The sequence below is a fragment of the Aegilops tauschii genome, chromosome 6 (genome assembly GCF_002575655.3).
Source record: "Aegilops tauschii subsp. strangulata cultivar AL8/78 chromosome 6, Aet v6.0, whole genome shotgun sequence".
Classification (NCBI taxonomy): domain Eukaryota; kingdom Viridiplantae; phylum Streptophyta; class Magnoliopsida; order Poales; family Poaceae; genus Aegilops; species Aegilops tauschii.
This window is the reverse complement of record NC_053040.3, coordinates 18480071-18500683: the sequence shown is the minus strand read 5'-3', so window position 1 is coordinate 18500683 and position 20613 is coordinate 18480071. Positions and strand designations below refer to the sequence as shown.

At 45.0% G+C, this 20613-nt stretch overlaps 2 protein-coding genes across 2 annotated transcripts; both read left to right on the top strand.

The window, feature by feature from the left end:
- The first annotated feature begins 356 nt into the window (after positions 1-356).
- On the top strand, positions 357-4564 carry LOC109764099 (uncharacterized). Its single transcript, XM_073500868.1, has 6 exons — positions 357-608; positions 738-993; positions 1566-1788; positions 1878-1995; positions 2676-3183; positions 3225-4564. Exons 1-6 carry the CDS (start codon positions 444-446, stop codon positions 4181-4183), a joined length of 2229 nt encoding a protein of 742 aa, XP_073356969.1. The 5' UTR covers positions 357-443; the 3' UTR covers positions 4184-4564.
- Positions 4565-6122: 1558 nt separating this feature from the next.
- On the top strand, positions 6123-10688 carry LOC109764100 (probable serine/threonine-protein kinase PBL28). The gene is made up of 3 exons (XM_073500867.1): positions 6123-7066; positions 7630-7839; positions 9118-10688. The coding sequence occupies exon 3, from the start codon at positions 9133-9135 to the stop codon at positions 10477-10479; it is 1347 nt and encodes a 448-aa protein (XP_073356968.1). The 5' UTR covers positions 6123-7066; positions 7630-7839; positions 9118-9132; the 3' UTR covers positions 10480-10688.
- Positions 10689-20613: the final 9925 nt, after the last annotated feature.

The following is a 20613-nucleotide window of genomic DNA, read 5'->3' as shown; positions in this document are numbered from 1 at the left end:
CGAGACGCCTTGAAGAAAGAAACACGACGTCTGCAGACACCGTCGTCGCTGGCATTGACCCCATCGATCAATAAAGCTTTCTCCCAAAATTCGCCCACAACTCCCTGCAAAACCTGGTCTGGCCACACCAACAACCACCATGACAATTCAAGAAATAACCAACCATGGCCTAGTGGAGAGGAGGAACTCTTTGGCGAACACTCCAAAGGAAAAGGCCCAACCTATTAGGATTCAAGCATGCGAGCTAGCAAAATACTAGTTGTCTTTTATGATACTTGAGTAATTCACTAGCTAATGTGGAGTTGAGATGCATGTGTATACATGATCTTCGTTCTTCCACTCTGTTTTCATGGTTTAGTTATGCAATGGGGTATATGGTGGACTTAAAGTAATGTTATATATTGCTCTTGTTTTGAAGGTGTTGCACCGGGTGTTGATTGTGAATGGATAGCGACATTTGTATCAGACACAAAGTTGACCTGGAGCGGATGCTGCTTGATGAAAGTACAGAGCCAACGCGCCTGGCGTTATCGCTTTTAGAAGACATCACAAACTGTTTCTCTGATGATGAGCAAATTGGCAGCGGTGGGTTCGCCATGGTTTATAAGGTACAAATTACCTCTAGCATGATATCTCTTTCCTGATCCATTGGTGTGATCTAAAACATGAACGACATGTGCACATCAGAATCATACAACAACACATGTGCAGACAAGTAATGCGTGTTGTTACTGTAGGGAATGGTGGGAAAAGGGATGGTCGCTGTGAAGAAGCTGTCCAACACATTTGGTGTGCATGAGAATAAATTCTATAAAGAGGTTGAGTGCCTAATGAAGGTCAAGCACAAAAACATAGTGCGTTTCTTGGGATATTGTTCCGACACGCAAGGGAGAACTGCAAATTACGAAGGGAAGTTTGTCATGGCAGAGCTGCGAAATTGGTTGCTATGTTTTGAGTATGTAACGAATGGAAGCCTCGATAAGTATATTACTGGTAATGATCATAATGCCAATTCTTATATTTATTTTTATCAAATGTCATTGCGGTACCAGAGTCCAACTCAAACAATACATCTATTTGAAATGAGAAATTTCAAGATGCTCCTGAACTATTTTTAACCACCTACTCATTTTGATCTCCAACAACCTGTCAAAGTTTGTGATGTTTTATTTACTTCACGTCAGTATCTTGCATAGCTCCCAGTTATATTTATATGTAGAATATTTTTATTCATTTCCGTATACAATAAACAACGTGAAATTACATCTGATAGGACCGTTATCTGTTGGTATTCACTCTGTTTTGGGCTCTTACTGTAGACTAGAAATTCACTAGAAAAATACCCTGCTCTAGCAGGTTACTTGCACATGAGCATAAATTTGGCTTCGCCTGTTTTATTAACAAATAGTTTACTGAGTTTTATTAGCTATTCTTGGCTCTTTGAGGATAAGTTAGAACATCTTAAATGAGAACTCATTAGATGCATTGCATGATTAGGAATTTGTAGATTTACATTACATTATGAGCATCTAAGAGGCGAAATATGAAAAACCTTTGCTCCGCAGACGCATATCGCGGACTTGAATGGAGGGAGCGCTATAATATTATCAAGGGAATATGTGAGGGCTTACTTCATCTTCACGAGAAACGCATTCTCCACTTAGACCTGAAGCCTGGTAATATATTGGTAGATGATCACATGGTACCCAAAATTGCTGATTTTGGTCTATCAAGGTGCCTTGATAAAGAGCAAACCCGGGCTTCTACCTTGAACCCATGTGGATCGATGTAAGCCAGTCTCTTGAAAGCCCTTTTTTGTTTGGCACGAAGTGATATTTGAGTGCACATTTGTTGATGACGATCTAAACTTCTTGCAGGGGATATTTGGCACCAGAATCCTTCGGAGGGAAACTAACATTCGCATCAGACATATATAGTCTTGGTGTTATCATAATGGAAATAATGACAGGAGAGAAGGGATATCCAGAAGTGGATGTAAGAACAATTTAAGTGTTTGCTCGATGTTGAAGGATTCAAATAACTACATATCTTATACTCTAGTTTACCTTACAGAAACTGTAATTAAATCTCCCCAAAAGAACAGAATTTTTAAAAATCACGTCCCACTTGCATGGTATAGTCTAAAACAGTATATATTTTTGTGGCACCCCACCTTCAGTACCACATTGCTTTCTTAATTAACAAAAAATAAACTTGCATATAAGCCTCTTTGGCCTAAGATATAGCACTAGAATCGCATTTGTAGCACCACACTTACACTTGTCCTTGCCGGTCCACCTAAAAGATCGAACTTCATGAGGAAATGTAGAAAAAAGCGGCCAGCCCTGTGGCTCCCTTAGGCCTAACACCGACTGAAAGTAGGCTACAATTTTTTTAATTGTGCTAGCCCATTCTTGAACTCAAGATCTCTTTACACGCATACCATGTTGTGTTTCATACACCAACCAGCTTACTCAGGTCAATCTAACGTGGACAAATGTGAGAAATGCACTTATTCTTCAACAAATACAACGTCCAACTGACAGCATAGCTCAATTTATAATATATAATGGCTACATTTTTTCCATATTAGAATTTTGAGCATGTCTCTCTACATAGATCACTTGTCGTCGTAGTTTATTTTCTAGGTCTAAGTCACAACTGCAATTTTGTAGGTGGTTAAGACTTGGATGAATCGGTTGGAGGGATCAGATCAAATGGAGGCACACTTGGAGCAAGTGAGAGTATGCATTAAGATAGGGATGGAATGCATTGACTCGGACCCAAAGAAGAGACCAGTTGCACGGCATGTAAAGGATAGGCTTGATAAAATCACAAGTACCATGGAAACTGGCATCAGTAGTTCATCATTTGAACAAGTTAGTCTCCTAAAGGAACAATGTTGTGAAGAGAAAGTTGCAAAGCTTTCATCTGAGTACCTTGGAAAGGACATCAAGGAACATGCTGAAACAGAAGAACTTGCAAAATATATTGGGGCACCTAAAGAAGATCATTGGCAGCAAATTCGAGAAAAAGCTCCAGGTGATCAATGGTCATTATGGGGAGCGCAAGATACAAATCAAAATGTCATCCCACATTGGCAGCAAGGTCGAGAAGAAGTTCCAGGTGATCAGTGGCCATTATGGGGAGCGCAAGATACAAAGCGGATTGACATCCCACAAGGTGCAAGCAGTTCTAGCTCTAACTCTGGTTTCCTCTACAAGCTAAACAATTTGGACATCTTCAACACAAAAGCACGCAGGAACTACGAGCGGTACGGTGGGCTTACATTGGAGAAGACAAGAACTGTGAGACTTTCAGAAAGGGTGAGCTCAAACCATTTTTAAAGGATAAGAATTTGATTGGAAAAGGACGCTATGGAGAAGTTTACAGGGGACTTGTTGATGATTTTGCACCAGTCGTAGTAAGGAAGCTGATTAGTGGTACTGTGCCGGAGGATGGGGGACTATTTCCAAATGAAGTCGAGATCCAATGCCGGGTCATTCACAAAAACATCGTTAGGCTCATAGGTTGTTGCTTGGAAGTTGACACCCCGATGCTAGTCTATGAGTTTCTCTCTAGAGGTAGCCTCAGTGACATTCTTCACAGCAACAAGGTGTCTCTCAACTTGGATTTGCGTTTAAGTATTGCTGCAAAATCATCACATGGTTTAGCTTATATGCATTCAATGGCCAGTAGTAGCAATATCTTACATGGTAATTTTAGACCATCAAATATACTCTTGAATGACAACTTTGAGCCTAAGATCTCAGACTTTGGCATGTCAAGGATGGCTGTGCCACACACTGGAATAGTTGCTGGTGACATGGTTTATATGGATCCGGTATACCTACAAACAGGCGTGCTAACCAAACAAGGTGATGTGTACAGCTTTGGAGTTACCATCTTGGAGCTTGTTACTAGGAAGAGGGCCAACAGCTTAGTAAGGATATTCCTTGAGAATCACAAGCAGGGTAAGAAATCAACCGACTTGTTTGATAAACAAATTGCGGTGACGGAAGATTTGGAGCTTCTTGACACTCTGGCAAGAATTGCTGTGGAATGCCTCAACCATGATGAGGACCTAAGGCCGACAATGGTAGATGTTGCAAAGCGTCTATCTATACTGAACCGATCCCGTAATGTGGGTGGACTAGTTGATGCATCTACTAGTGGAGTTTGAACAACATGTATGTTGTGTCGAATAAGCTTCTGATAGGCACAACTATATGTTAACGTGTGATGATCGAAGTGTTGCTGTGAAAAAATCTTTGGAATGCCAACTGTAAACTGTGATGAAAGCACGCCCTCTCAGGTCTCTGTCGGATTGTTGGTTCCACTTTCTAGGAATTGTGGCTTCCATTTTATTCATACCATCCATCCTTATGATGCTAGTGATTAATTCTTGCAATGTGTACTACTTGAGTGTTGACTCTGTTCATAGGGGGTTCATTTTGATGGAGTTCATATCACACTGCCACCAACCAGTTGTATGAATTTGCAATTTTGCATGGTGATATGAACAATCAGTTAATCTATATTCCTTTATTGTAGTTCCGCGGGTAGGGGCTGCAACGCAAGCCTCTGCAACTTACACAAACGCATACACTCTGTGGCTGCTAATATTGATGCTGTGTTCGAAGAACCCTGCAGTGCGATGCTTACACAGCGTACTCCACCGTGTTATGTTGGACGATGATGGCGGTGTTTGCATTGATTTCCAGTGGCCTATGGCCTGTGTACCAGTGAGTATATTTATGGCGGGCTAATGCTGACGGAGTCCACTTCACTCTGCCACAAAACCATTTGTATGAATTTGTGTGGAGATATGAACATTCCGTGGGGTTTACCCTTCTGTTTGAAAATACAGAGTTCATAGTTCCTACATCGTGTGCTGTGAAATACCACCCGTTCTGTAGGATTGTTATCGTAATGCTTCTCTGAACTTTGGACAGGTGCAATGCACAGTCTATCGCAGTAAGAAAGCAAGGCAAACAGCTGCACATACGTTGACATCGATAGTGACAGGCGGATGAACGAGAGTTGGCTGGCAGTTACTGTTCGTGTGCACACTCCCTCATGTTCTGTTGGCCATCTAAAGAAATTAGCAGTCAAACCTCAGCTACTGAACGAAACTAACAATTCCGGATGAGCTATATCAAATTTGGGTGTATACAAAGCTAAAAAAAAGGACCGGTTTCTTTAAGGTCACAATCTAGTGAAGTTTCTTTTAAGATCATAGAGGACGCCGACTGCAGGAGTCCCCCTCCCCCCATAGCAGTGCAGTGATGTGCTCCACGGTCTCATCAATCGCAGAATCTCCTTCTCGTCGTCGTAAGGCGTTGGGGGTGCAGGACAGAGACAGACCCATGTTGATTGTCTTTCAGCACAGATTCAATTTTGGGTGATATCAGGCGCTTTGTTCGTCTTGTGCATTTTCACTCATCCGCAAGGACATGACATATATGATGCCATTGTAAACTGAAGCTTGTCAAATTGCAAGAATTTAAGCCTAGGACATCATCAATGAATAGTGAACGGAACGAAACATTTCAGAACAGTTCACTCTGAACTGTTCTGAAACATTTTAGATACTCATTAGATAACTGAACTGTGCAAAAGTGCTTGATACTCATTAGATAATGCATAGCATGGTAATACATATCTCTTTTGTGGAATTTCTCTAGATCCATGCCTAGAGAATAAATAAATAAAATTGTAGCTCTACAGATGGCGGTGACTTATGATAGTGGCTGCTAACCTTGGGTTCGTGTAGCGGCAGTGGCGGCCAGAGGCGGAGCCGGGGCGTCGCGGCCGGGCAGGCGTGCCGCCGGAGTTGGAAGGGAGGCGGGCGCTTAGGTGTGGTGAGGCATGAAGGGGGAGGGGAGGCCGGGGATCGGTCGCCGCCGAGAAGGCTTGTTGCCGCAGCTGGAGGCTGTCGGCGATGAGCGGCGGCTGGCGGCGCGGCCGTGCCTTGGAGGCGGGTGTCGGCCAGGAATGGGCCGGAAAATGGTTGCCTTCCTGGGCCGGGAAATGGTTGGCCTACACGAATGAGCCAGGATGTGGGTTCCTTCACCTTCTGGGCCTGGCCTTCTCTTTCTCTCCGCCAGGCCCGCCCTCTCATCCCCCTCTCGTCCCCTTCCTCCCTCGACCGTCGCCGGCCGCCGCTCCTCATACTTGACCCGCCGCATGCCGCCGTATCTCCCGGCCGCATGGGGCCACTCTGTCCACCGCCCGTCCCCTCTTACTCTTCGACCCCGCCCACACGCGCGTGATCTCTCTGGCGACGGCATCCCTTCAACCTTCCGGCGCATCAGGTCGTTGCGGATGCGGGCGGCGCCGGCCGCTGAGCAGCGTGACCCTTCAGGTAAAGGCGAGTTGTAGCTGCACTGGAAAAGGTAGTAACGGAGTGGAGCTCATCGGTGGGGTAGCCGTTCACGGCGGTGGCGGTGGCGGCGGGGGTTTGAGCATTTTAGGTGAGATCGCGGACAGGGATGCGCGTCGCGGGGAACATTTGAGACGCCGGCAGGGGAGGCAGCGCCAGCAGCCAGCCGGAGGAGCAACGGCGGCCTATCTGGTAAAAACGACCCAGTCAATTCCTGAAGATAGATGCCGATGTCACTTGCTGAGTAGGAACCCTACTTGGTCAAAGCAATCAGGGGGTAATTAAGGACAAGGTATGAACAACTTCTTTTATTTTATTTTTGCGGGTAACGTATGAACAATTTGTGATTAGAGAACGTGGAACATAGCCCATAAGGATTTCTTTATCCCTAGGGTAGCTCAATTACGCCATTAGTTTAGTGGACGCAACGACTGTCATCGTGTATAATTGCAGCCCAACTTGCTCTACTACACCCCACACTAATCTCGCTGGAGGATAACGACGCTCTAGCTACCATTAAAGCGTTGACGCTGCAGCCTGGGGTCGTCGTCGCCTTCCTCTAAGCTCGGGATCCAGAGCACCGTGGTGATCCAGATCTCACCGATCTCTGCTGTCTGCTCGCCGGCCCGGGGCGGGTGGGTTCTACAGGACTACTTGGTTCATTATACTTCGTTGCCGTTGGTATGTATGGTACATGTGGCTTCTTCTCTCTATCTCTCTTAGTTTCTGAATTGAATGGCCTCTGTCAGCACCATGCTGCATATATAGTGTTTTGATTTCTTCTTAATTAACTTTGGCCTACCTCTTCCCGATTTCTCGTCGCGTGTGCTAGTATAGCAGCCCAAAAGGACAACTATGTAGATAAAATCAGGCTTAGCTATATAAGCATCTGTTGCTGTTGCCGAATGATTGATGCACTTTAAAATCACTAACTTCTTGTCCCTGTACGAAGTCAAATTAATCAGACAAGATAATTGCTAGTCTCCACAGTAGATCTATGATCTTTGTATTGCAGCTTTTCGTAGTCAAATCGTCAACTTGATCGATCCGTATTATGCTAGCTAATTAAAATCTAACAAACTGTTCACGTATTAGTGACTTGTATCCTAAACCTATTAGGAATCAAAAATGCAAATTAGCAAAACAGTTTTCTTTAATGATACTTGGGTAATTCACAAGCTAGTAATGGAGTAGTATGCTAGCTAGCTAATTAAAATCCGTATGTGTTTGCTCTTGTTTCGAAGGTACTGCACCGTGGTGTTAATTACAAATGGATACCGAAATTATTATCAGACACAAAGATGACCTGGAACGCATGCTGCTTGATGGAAATGCAGAGCCAACGTACCTGCCGTTATCACTTTTAGAAGATATCACAAACTGTTTCTCCGATGCTCAGCAAATAGGCAGTGGTGGGTTCGAGGTGGTTTATTACCTTGATAAGTATATTACCGGTAATGTTCGTAACATCTATATTAATATTTATTTTCTTCACCAAATGCCATTACATAGTCCAAGTGTCCCACACAAACAATACCACAATTTAAAATTAGAATTTCAAGATTCTCTCATACCATTTTGATCCAACGGCCTGTTATAAGATGCATGTTGACCAATTACTCATAAAAAGGAACGCCCTGTTAAATATTTATTGTTATATTTATTTCACCTCGCTGTCTTGCATAGTTCATACTTGCATTCATTTGTAGAGTATTTGTACTCCTTTCCATGCATGTTTATTAAAAAGACGTGAACTTACATTGGTAGTACTATCACCAGAAAATACAGACTTTTGATCTATGAAAAAAATTCTCCTCCCTAAAAAATAATGGCCCATGAGTCCATGACATGTGGGGCAACCAATGGTAATCAAAGGTAGCTACCTTTTGTGTGCGGAAATGTAGCCAGGTTTGGCTTTGCTTTAACTCTTGCTGGTCAAAATACTAAATGTTTATTTAGCTAAGGGAGAAAATGATATCCTTTTCTTGGAATAAATACATGCAACAAATATGGATTTGGGGAAGTTGATTCTTTTCCATTTTTTGAAAAGGAGAGGCAACCTGTTGTAGCAGGTTAAGTTGCACATGGGCATGAATTTGGATTTGCCTATTTTAACAACAAACAGCTGATTGAGATTTATGCTATTCTTGCCTCTTGGAGGATAAACCGGAACATATCTATAAAACTCATTTCTTCCATTGTTAGGCATTTGTGATTTGCATTAAATTATATGTATCAAAAGGAGTAAAATCTGAAACCCCCTTCATCCATAGATGCGTCTTGCGGACTTGAATGGAGGAAGCGCTATAAGATTATCAAGGGAATATGTGAGGGCTTACTTCATCTTCATGAGTTATGCATTCTCCACTTGGATCTGAAGCCTGGTAATATATTGGTAGATGAACACATGGCACCCAAAATTGCTGATTTTGGTCTATCAAGGTGCCTTGATAAAGAGCAAACCCAAGTTTTTACTCCATGTGGATAAAGTATTGTGTTTCATACACCAACTAGCTTACCTGATAGGTCAAACTAAAGTGGACACATGTGAGAAATGCACTTATATTTCAACAAATGTAACATCCAATCGAGAACATAGCTCAATTTTTAATGATGGCTATCTTTTTCCATTTTGCAATTTCCAGCATGTTTGTTTTTCCTCTCTCTCTCTGGAGTAGCGGTAGACCACATAGTTTATTATCTAGATCTTAACTTACAATTGCAATTTTTAGGTGGTTGGCACTTGGATGAATCGGTTGGAGGGATCACATGGATGGGAGACACAGATGGAGCAAGTAAAAGTATGCATTAAGATAGGGGTACAGTGCATGGAGTCGGACCGAAAGAAGAGGCCTGTTGCACGTCATATAATTGACAGGCTTGATGACACAGCAAATACCGTCGAAGCTGGTATCAATAGTTCATCAGTTGACGACCAGGTTGGTTTTCTAAAGGAACAATATTGTGAAGAGAAAATTGCAGATCTTTCATCTGAGTACATGGGAAAGGGTATCAGGGAATCCTCAGAAGAACTCGCGGAACATGTTGGGACACTAAGAGAAGAACATTGGCAGCAAGAACAAGAAGATGCTCCAGTTGATCTATGGTCATCATGCTGGGAACAGCAATATACGGAGCAACAAGGTGCAAGCATTTCTAGCTCTAACTCTGGTGTGTTTCATAAGTTGAAGAATCTGGACATCTTCGGCAGAAAAGCACCCAGGGATCTTTACTCGAGGAAGGGTGGGCCTAGATTGGACTTTCCAAATTTGAGAAAGTTCAAACAGGGTGAGCTTGAGCCAATTTTGAAGTATGAGAATCTTATTATAAAAGATGTCTTTGGAGAAGTTTACAGAGGCCTTGTCTGCAATGTACCAATAACAGTTAGGAAGCTGATTAGTGAAACTGAATGTTTAGATGAAATCGTAATCCAGTCTCAAGTCATTCACAAAAACATAGTTAGGCTCAGAGGCTGTTGCCTTGAATTTGACAACCACATGCTAGTCTATGACTTCCTCTCCACGGATAGCCTGCATGACATTCTTCACATCAACGTCGAGGTGCCTCTCAACCTTGGCGTGCGATTAAGTATTGCTGCAGCATCAGCAGGTGCGCTAGCTTATGCGCATTCAAAGGCGAGTATCAAACTTCTCCATGGTGATCTTAAACCAGCAAATATACTCTTCAATGGCAACTTTGTGCCAAAGATCTTTGGCTTTGGCGTGTCAAGGATGGCTGGCAGCCAAATCATTCCTGACATATCTTATATGGATCCGGTATACCTAGAAACAGGCCGGCTAACTAAAAAAAGTGATGTCTACAGTTTTGGACTTATCATCTTGGAGCTTCTTACAAGGAAGAAGGCAACAAATCCTGACAATAACAGCTTAGTAAGGAATTTCCTTGAGAATCACAAGCATGGGAGGAAATCAACCGAATTTTTTGACAAGGAAACTGCAGTGACAGGAGATTTGGCGCTCCTTGACAATCTGGCAGATATTGCTGGGGAGTGTCTTATCCTTGATGTGGACCTAAGACCGGGAATGAAAGAGGTTGAACGGCGCATTGTGCTGATTCAATCCCGTAAGTTGTGAGTGGACAAGTCGATGCATTTACATGTAGAGTTTGAACATATATGTTGTGTCGAATAAGCTAACCTGGTCTGGAACTGTGGCTTCCATTTTATTCGTACCATCCTTATGATTTTAGTTATTAATTCTTGCACTGTGTACTGTTGAGTGTTGACTTTGTTCATAGGGGGTTCATCAATGCTGATGTAGTTCACATCAGGGGCTGCTTCAAACTGTTTGTCTGAATCTGTGTGGTTATATAAAACATTGCACCAGTACTAGATGCCTAATGAATTCGAAAAAAGTCCACCAAATTTTGAATAAAAAGTTCTCATATTTGAGAAAAAGTTCACCGATTTTGATAAAAATAAAGTTCACAAATTTGAAAAAAGTTCATCAATTTAGAAAAAATATATCACGAAAATGAAAAAGTTCATGGTTTTCAAGAAAAAAGTACATGATTGGAATAAAGTTTTGAATTTGAAAAAAATCACCTAATCTAGAAAAGAAAAGAGGAAGAGAATGGAAAACAGAAAAAAAATGATGAAAATCAGCCAAAGTAAAACAAAAAAAGAAACAGAGTCTAGAAGGCGCAGAATAAGAAGTAAAAGGTGCAGGTGAGCCGTTCGAGTTGGTTACTACGTTTGGAAGGGAACACTGAGATACGGAGTTCAAATCTCACCACATGCAATATTTGTGAAGTTTAAAACAAAGAAAATGGGCTGAGCCCGTGATGCAGGGGGGGGTGTGCGCCGGTTTGCTGAGTTGGCTTTTATTTTATGCGAGTGTGCTGAGATGGCTTTAACCAGCGCTCAAGCCAATTTTAAAGGATATAAGAATCTGCTTTCAAGAGGTCCCTTTGTAGAAGTTTACCTGGGCATTCTTGATGAAGTACTAGCGAGAGAATGATCGATTTGTAAATGAAGCCATCGCCCAATCTGAACACATTCACAAGAACATTGTTAGGCTTGTAAGTTGTTGCGTGGAAGTTGACAACCCAATGCTAGTCTATGAGTTCTTCTCCAAAGATAGCCTCCATGAAATTCTTCACAGCAACAAGAGGGTGCCTCTCAACTTGGATGTGCTTTCAAGTATGAAGTAACAGGTGTTATAGCTTATATGCATTCAGCACTTGACACAAAATTCTTACACGGTGATGTTAAGTTAGCAAATATACTCTTGGATGACCAATTTGTGCCAAAGATCTCAGACTCTGGCATGTGAAAGGGGGGGGGGGGTGGCTAAATTTTGAATTTAGTAAATGATTTCCTTGACAATCACAAGCAGGGGTGGAAAGCAGCTGAGTTGTTCGACAAGGAAATTGTGACTACACAAGATTTGGAGCTGCTGGACAAGCTGGCAAAAATTACCGTGGAATGCCTTGACCGTGATGTGCGCAGAAGACCAACAATGGTAGATGTTGCAGAGCACCTTTCCATACTGAATCAATCCCGTAGATAAGCTGTGAGTTGACATGTTGACAAAATATATACTGCATATCGGATTGTTTGTTCAGTTCTTCTGGTGTTCAACCGTTGTTTACCTGGTCTTGATTTATTAATTTTTTGCCGGAATTTGTAGCTTCCATTTTACTCGTACCATCTTCATGATGTTAGAGCAACACTACAATGATGAGTATTCAACAAAATCTACCACAATTCATCAAACCGTGCCCATAATCTACCATTTTACAAATTTGTGCAACAAACTACCACTTTTTCTATAATCTTTAACTAAAAACAACCACATCGACTTAATGATTGATTAGCCAAAAATTAAACCTCATTAAGTGATTAGCGCCAGGTGATGGTAACTTCTCCATGCCCGCTCATCCACAATCGGGACCACGCTAGCTAGCTCACGCGCTTACCGCGGCCGGCCGAAGCTAGCTAGTTCACCACATACGCAGTCAGAGCTAGCTAGCTAGCTATCTCACGCATGCACTGCGGCCAGCCAGAGCTAGCTAGCCATGCGCGACCGCCGCTTGGTGCTGCTGCTTGCCGTCCGCAGTTGCTGCTTGCTTCCGCCACCGCCGCTGCTTGTCGTTGCTCCCGCTTGCCGCCGCCGCCGCCGCTGCCGCTGCCGCATGCCTCTGCTGCCGCTTGCCACTCTCGCAGCTGCTGCATGCCTACGCTCCGCTTGCTGCTGGCTGCTGTGGTGTCGGGGCTACGGGAGAGAGACCGGCCATCGCCCACAAAGTCGCTAACGAGTTCCGGTGACGAGCTCGCCGGCGGACATTGCTTTTTTACTTTATTTTATAGGGACCCGATCGCTTTTAAAAAATTCTATAGGGACCTGATTGCATTTCAAAAAATATTTCGGCCCCCACTTGTCATAACATGTCAACAGTCAACCTGGCGAGTGGACCTTACGATGCCATGCCAGCACTTACATACGGGCCAGGCCTGTCATAAGCGCGTTTAAAATGGACGAATCGGGGATCCAAAGCCATTTCTCAAGTTCATTGGAAACCTGGGGATTCGCATTTTTGGAGTGGCGTGATGAAAGCCAAGGAATTCTTTTTCTAATTTGGGACCTTCTCGGTTAGGGACGGTTCTCAGGTTCGATTCTGGGAAGACACCTGGCTAGGAAACAACCCTCTAATGGTGCAATATCCAAGCTTGTACAGGATTGTCAGACATAAATTTGTCAAGATCAAACAAGTTTTTAGGACAACAAAACCCTGATATTTCTTTCCGTAGGGACCTTCTTGGCCCTCACCTGGCAGCATGGAATGAATTACTCACTCGCCTGGAGGACATTCAACTGTCAGGTGAGCCGGACGTCTTTCGATGGAACTTGCATCAGAATGGCAAATTTTCTGTCAAATCCATGTATGATGCAATGGTTCATTGTGATGTTCCAGTTGATAACAGGAAATTGTGGAAGCTCAAAATTCCTCTAAGAGTGAAGATTTTCCTCTGGTTTCTAAATAGAGGAGTCATCCTAACGAGAGATAATCTGGCACGACGAAACTGGCAAGGCTCTAAGACATGTGTCTTTTTCCAACATGACGAGTCTATTAGACACTTATTTTTGAGTGCAAGTTCGCTCGCGCAGTTTGGGCCATAGTTCAAGTAGCTTCAAATTTATACCCACCATGTAGTGCACGGAATATGTTCGGCAACTGGTTGCGGGGTATTGATAAATAATTTTCTGCACATATTCTCGTGGGAGCGGCGGCCTTATACTGGGCACTGTGGCTTACCAGGAACGATGTGAATTTTAATAACAAATGTGTCTCATCTCCTATGCAGGTTATTCATGTTTGTATACGATGGCTCCGTACTTGGTCTATCCTGCAGAGGCAGGAGGACAGGGACCTTTTTATGATGGCGTCTACACGGCTGGAGCGTTCGGCCAGGGAGGTTTTCTATCCCATGGATGGCGGTGTGATCTACGGATAGGGATCTGCCGCTCCTTAGGCTCGACCTGATTTATTTGCTTCGCATTGTACCGAATTATTTTTATTTCTAGGGCACTTTCGACTTTTTGGTTGTGTGCATCTAGCTATGCAAAGACCGGACTTTCTTTCGATGCGATTGTATCATCTTGATATATCTATTCAATGAAATGTCCTTTTTCAAAAAAAATGTCCACCACCGTACTGCTGACGGTCCGCCCCTGTGCCTGCGCCTGGAGCTGCAGGTCGGTGAGCAAGGCCTGCAGATCGGCGGCGGCGACGAGCATATCACCCTTCTTGCTGCCACTCTCCTTGCAGGGCGGCGGGAGGGGCAGCAGCAGGTCAACCTTATTGCCATTGCCTTGCGTAGACGGCGCCGGAGCCACTCGTGGTAGGCCGTGGCCAGCAACCGCTGCTCTCCGCCGCTGAGGCATCCGCCGTCTCCACTCGGGCGCCAGCGTGATCTCCTGCGCTGTGTTGCGCACTTGTTTGCATCTGCCAGAATTGAGGAAGAGGGTCTGACACGTAGGGTCCACATGACAGTGAGAGTAGCCTGCAATCCCGTCTGGGATCATCTCATTCCCGGTGCACCAAACATGTCTAGGTTTCGATTTAGACCGGGAGTCGCAAGTTCAGCGGGAGTCAACAACCACGGGTGTGTTTTGTAGCAATTGCCACCACAACATTGTTGTTCCCCTTTGAGACATGCTAAGTATATGCATCTGCTGTTGTATGATAGCAATGTATCATGTATGTGCTGAGACATGGTGAGCAGGGACTTTGTTTGGCAGCTTGTATGTATTTAAACATGCTGAACAAATTTCAAATATTTTTTTACTAGTCAGCAAAATGTGAAAAACATGAACAAAAAATCAAACACATTCCTTTTTAAAGAAATTTTACATATATTTTAAAAATATATTTTTAACTTTTGAATATTATTTAAGAATTTATACAAATTTTGAAATTCTAAGCATTTTTTTAGGGTCAAGGTAAGCATGGCTGCCTCCATGCACCCTATCTGGACGTGCCCAACTCAGCATGGTTGAGACTTGAGAGGTCTTTTGCATGAGATGGGCATAGTCGAGGTGAGCCCATACACTCTGCCAAGCGGCAGAATGGACAAATCTAATCTCGAGACGGAAGTATTTCACAAACTGAACTGTTCAAGAAAATTTTTCATTCAGCTGACTCTTTTGTGTAGCGCCCGACATTCAGGCGTCACACTACACTGTGTAGCGCCTAACACTCAGGCGCTACACATCTGACCAGTATGACAAGCATCTGTTGTCTAAAAATTACTAAGTCACTGTGTAACACCTAAGAGCTAAGAGTGTAGCGCTTGACGTCTGGGCGCTACACAATTGAGCTGCCTGCACTGCGCCTCGATGCACTCTGCAAGGGAGAGAAGCGTAGACGAACTCCGTTGTTGACGGTCAAAGAGAGGACGGCGTGTCAACCTGCATGGCCCATGGCGTGGTCACTGCTCAGCCGAGCTAGTCCCGCGTGTGCATGCATGTACTGCAATCGACCTGCACTGGCTTAGCGATTGATCGTCTCGTCGAGTCTAGTCTACTCTGCATGCGTGTCCCATCAAATTAACAAAAGCTACTACCTATACGTACGTTGATGAACAAGCCATGTGCATGTGATTGGAGCTTCACATTAGCCATGCAATCCGCGGGCAGAGGCAGCTCAATTGTGCAAGCGCCCAAACGTCAGCTACATTATACACATTGACTTAGTAACTTTTAAAGAATAAATGTATTTCATGCTGGTCAGATGTATAGCGCCGGAGAGGCAGGCACTGCACAGTATAGTGTGACGCCTAGATGTCGGACGCTACACAAAAAGATCAGCTAAATGAAATTATTTTTCTAACAGTTTAATTTGTGAAATACTTTTATCACAAGGTCAGATTTGTTAAATTTGCCCTGCCAAGCAGTCGAAATGAGCTCATGCACCCTACTAGCAGCGACCGTGACATGCGAGACGAGTGAGCGAGAGCTCGACAGTTGCTTTTTGTACATGCACCCCCAGGTTCTCTTTGGGCGGCACGCCGTGTGAGCAGTCAAACCTGTGTGATCCTTGCTGGCAGGCAAACCATTCATATGGATTGGCGTTGCGATATATGCAAACATTATGCCCTTGTGACCGCGATGCTGTAGAGAGTGCAAGGTGGCAGTTTGCTGCCTCCTGGGAAAGGAAATTGTTCTTCTTGTTTAGTTGACGGTTCCTCCTTTTTTTTTCTCTATTTCAAAACACGGTTCATACTTGTTCCTGGTCCGTTCCACTTAACCAAACAGACTTACTTGTAATGGGAAAGAAAAGATTGAGACAAGGAAAAATAAAATAAAAGCCTCCCAATGCATGGATCAAAACCAGTAGAGTAGATCCCCGAGTGGCCCTCCCCCCCCCCCCGCGCTCGACCTCCCCAGGGCGGCTCGGGCGGCGGCGCCCCCTCCCCCGGCTAAACCTACCCTCCCCATTGTCCCCTCCCTCCGCCACCGCCGGGCGATGCCCACGCGGATCTGGCGGAGGCGGGCACTAGTTCCCCGTTGGGCGTGCTCATGAGCTGGGGGAGCTTTGTGTGGGGTCCGCCGGCGTGCGTGACTCCGGCGTGTGGCGGTTCTGCGGGTGGTGGTCGGGGGCGGTGTTGAGGATGCGCTCGCAGCTCCCTCACGGTGGCCTCCTTCGTTTCGGTGCCGTCTCCCTGCTGCGGGTATTGGGGTGGGCAGCTGCGTGTCTGATTGGATCTGGCCGGCGGGGGTGGCCTCTACGAGGCGCGCATGGTGGTGCTCCCCCTCCACCTCCCATGTGGTGTGTTCTGCTGGTGCTGCTGCCTGCAGGCGCGCACAAGTGATAGACATGCCTGCCGGCTACGGCTTGGCACGATCCTGGCGGAGGAGGGCGGCATGGGCAGGCTGGATCCGTCGGGTCTGGTCTGCGGTGGGCCGGATCTGGTCACGTGCGGCGGCGGGCTGCAGTGGCCCTTGCTATGTGGTGTTGCAGGGAGCAGCAATTCACGGACTCCCACGGGTGCCGCTTACCTCCTTGGAGGCATCGCTGCCATGGTGACTTCACCTTCGAGGCACTAGGGGAAGCCCTTGTTCTTGGTCCACCCGGAAACGGTCCATGGCGGCGTGTTTCGCGTCGCATTCCTTCTCTGTGTATCGGAAAGGTATAGATCGAGATTAGGATTTGTTACTCCGTGTGTCGGAGAGGTATCTCTGGGCCCTCTCGGTAATGATCATCACTATAAAGCCTTGCAAGCAATGTGACTAATGAGTTAGTTACGGGATGATGCATTACGAAACGAGTAAAGAGACTTGCCGGTAACGAGATTGAACTAGGTATGATGATACCCACGATCGAATCTCGGGAAAGTAATATACCGATGACAAGGGGAACAACGTATGTCGTTATGCGGTTTGACCGATAAAGATCTTCGTAGAATATGTAGGAGCCAATATGAGCATCCAGGTTCTGCTATTGGTTATTGACCGGAGATGTGTCTCGGTCATGTCTACATAGTTCTCGAACCCGTAGGGTCCGCACGCTTAACGTTCGATGATGATTTGTATTATGAGTTATGTGATTTGATGTACTGAAGTTTATTCGGAGTCCCGGATGTGATCACGGACATGACGAGGAGTCTCGAAATGGTCGAGACATAAAGATCGATATATTGGAAGGTTATATTCGGGCACCGGAATGGTTCCGAAGTGTTTCGGGTATTTTCCGGAGTTCCGGGAGGTTACCGGAACCCCCCCGGGGGGGGGGGGTAAATGGGCCTTCATGGGCCCTAGTGGAAGAGAGGAGGCAGCAGCCAGGTGGAGGCACGACCCCCAAGCCCAAACTAAATTGGACTAGGGTTGGACCGGGGGGGGCCTTTCCTTCTGTCTTCCTCCTCTTTCCCCCCTTCTCCTTGTGTGGGAATAGGAAAGCGGGGGGAGGGGGGGATCCTACTTGGACCGGGAGTCCAAGTAGGACTCCCCCCTTGGCGCGCCACACCTATGGCCGGCCTCCTCTCCTCCCCCCTTTATATACGTGGGAGGGGGGCATCCCAAAGACACACCAAAGTTTCTCTTAGCCGTGTGCGGTGCCCCCCTCCACAGTTACACACCTCAGTCATATCGTCGTAGTGCTTAGGTGAAGCCCTGCGCCGGTAACTTCATCATCACCGTCACCACGCCGTCGTGCTGACGGAACTCTCCCTCGGCCTCAACTGATCAAGAGTTCGAGGGACGTCACCGAGCTGAACGTGTGCTGATCGCGGAGGTGCCGTACGTTCGGTACTTGATCGGTTGGATCGCGAGGACGTTCGACTACATCAACCGCGTTACTAAACGCTTCGGCTTTCGGTCTACGAGGGTACGTAGACACACTCTCCCCGCTCGTTGCTATGCTTCTCCTAGATAGATCTTGCGTGGTCGTAGGCAAATTTTTGAAATACTACGTTCCCCAACAGCCTTGCGGCCGGCTGGGGTCGACGGCGGCGTCTTCTTGGCTCGGCCACTCCTTGGAGTGGTTCTGATTCTTTCATCCGAAGCCGGCTTAGCGGGGTGTGATCCTCTCTGGACCACCTCGTTCCTGTACGGCACCTCTTCCCTTTGCGGGGTGTTGTTGGGTGGCGACCAGACGGCCAACGTTCAAGGCTCACCTTGCTTGGTCAGATGAAGATGGAAGATGAGATCCTAGGAGAAACCCCTAGCCCAGGTCCCCTGGTGCGGATGATGGCGGCGCAGCTGGCGTCGCAACCCTTCTTGAAGGCATCATCTTGGGGTCTGCTTGGGTGTCGTGCGACGGCGCTTGCTGCAGGATGGTGGTGGTTGTGGTGCGGCCGGATGGGTTGATGGTGGTATGTGCTTGTTTATGGTGGTGTTCTTTGGTGTCGTCCCTGTTGCTGTGCATGCTCAAGACATCCCATGGCTGCCGTTGTGGTGCGGCGAGCTTCGTGCTCTTGGCGTTATCTCGGTTCATCTTTGCTCGATGATGCCGCAAGATGCCTCCCCAACTTGCTAATCGTTCCTGAATTTTCATGGCGGAGCTCCCAGTCAAGGTTCATGCTTGTCACTCGTTGAGTGTGGATGCTCCTCTGTTGCGCTGTGGTGTTCGGTACGCACGCCGGTGCGGTGCGTTAGGCTGCTTGCCAAGTGTTGGTATTGTGATGCCTTGACGACTCCCCTCATCTACTTGTGCCTCTCGTGGTGTTGTCCTTGGTCTGCTAGCTAGGCGCGCCTTGTCTGGGGCGTCCTCTCTTTTTGTTTCTCTTCATAGTCTACCCTCTTTTGTACGGTTTTCAACTTGGTTTTTCTCATAAACGGGGTCAATTTGTTTAGTTTTTTGATCCGGTTTTCCTTATAAACTGGATCAATCTCATGGCATTACGGCCTTTTGAAATATATTCAGGTGGGGAGCCTTTCCCCCCGGTGACCATTTAAAAAAAAACCAGTAGAGTCTCGTCTGGCCCAACCCAAACGCACGTGTCGATCGTATGGGCCAAAGCGTTTGAACCGTGTCTAACTGTGGATCATCGCCGAAGTGCTCCATCTGGACTGCAGCTCCTGTTGAGATTTAATAAATTTTCTGGTGTTTCTTTCTTTCATTCTCCCAGGGAAAGTAATGAGGCGGCACATGTGCTTGCATCTACTTCCTCTGTAAACTAATATAAAAATGTTTAGATTACTAAAATAGTGATCTAAACACTCTTATATTAGTTTACGGAGCGAGTAGATTAGAGGGAAACCTGTCAACTATTTTAAGGACTTCGCTGGTATTTGCTGAATTGGGCCATCCCAGTAGCATAGTCGCTCGCGCGCACAATAATTTCGTTTTTCTCAGTTGTTTTCTTTTATTTTTCTATTTTTACACATGTCTATTTTTTCTCAGTACCCAATGTACATTTTAATGCACACATTAAATTTTTATAAACTTTTGATATTTTCAAATACATTGTGGACATTTTAATTTAAATGTTTACAAAACTTTTTTGAATACATGGTAATATTTTTCCAACTACATGTTTTACATTTTCTTAATCACAATAAACATTTTGTAAAACTACACGAACACTCTTTTACATGGTTCAACATTATTAAATTTGCATACACTTTTTTCAAACACATGTCACATATATACTGTTAAGCTTATGACACAATTTTTACAACACGCAAACATTTTTTTACATTGTACAAAAAGTGTTCGCACTTTAAAATGTGTTTAGGTTTCAGAAATATTTTATGTTTCAAAAGTATTTGCACTTTAAAAAATTTCTCAGGTTTAAAAAAATATTTATGTTTCAAAATCTGTTCTCTTTTTCAAAGTTGTTGGTTTTTAAAAGTATTTGAAAATTTTCAAGATTCCAGAAATAAATAAAATACTTGTTTGCCCCTAAAAAAGTTTTCAAAGTTCGACGCTTTGGTTTCCGATTAAATATTTTTTGGCCTCTTATTTTTCAGTCATAGTCGTCTGGTGTAGTGGCTAGCGAAATCAGGTCAACCTTGCTAGGTCCCAAGTTCGACTTCAAGGCATGTTTTTTGTTTTGGAATTAGTACCTCGCGTGTTAAGAAAAAGAAAGAAATAATTATTAAGTTGTGTGTTAAGAAAAAAAGAATCACCTTATATCTGGTGGGCCGGCTAATGCGGCTTGAAGCTACGTCGGTATTTCCCCAAAAAGGAAGGGATAATGCAGCACAGCGGCGGTAGATATTTCGCTCAGTTATGAGACCAAGATTATTGAACCAGTAGGAGAA

Excerpts from the sequence above, each read along its gene's own strand:
- LOC109764099 (XM_073500868.1), top strand. The coding sequence starts at position 444 with ATGGATAGCGACATTTGTATCAGACACAAAGTTGACCTGGAGCGGATG. Across the intron at positions 609-737 it reads GGTTCGCCATGGTTTATAAG|GGAATGGTGGGAAAAGGGAT; the intron begins GTACAAATTACC and ends TTGTTACTGTAG. Across the intron at positions 1,996-2,675 it reads AGGGATATCCAGAAGTGGAT|GTGGTTAAGACTTGGATGAA; the intron begins GTAAGAACAATT and ends GCAATTTTGTAG.
- LOC109764100 (XM_073500867.1), top strand. The coding sequence starts at position 9,133 with ATGAATCGGTTGGAGGGATCACATGGATGGGAGACACAGATGGAGCAA.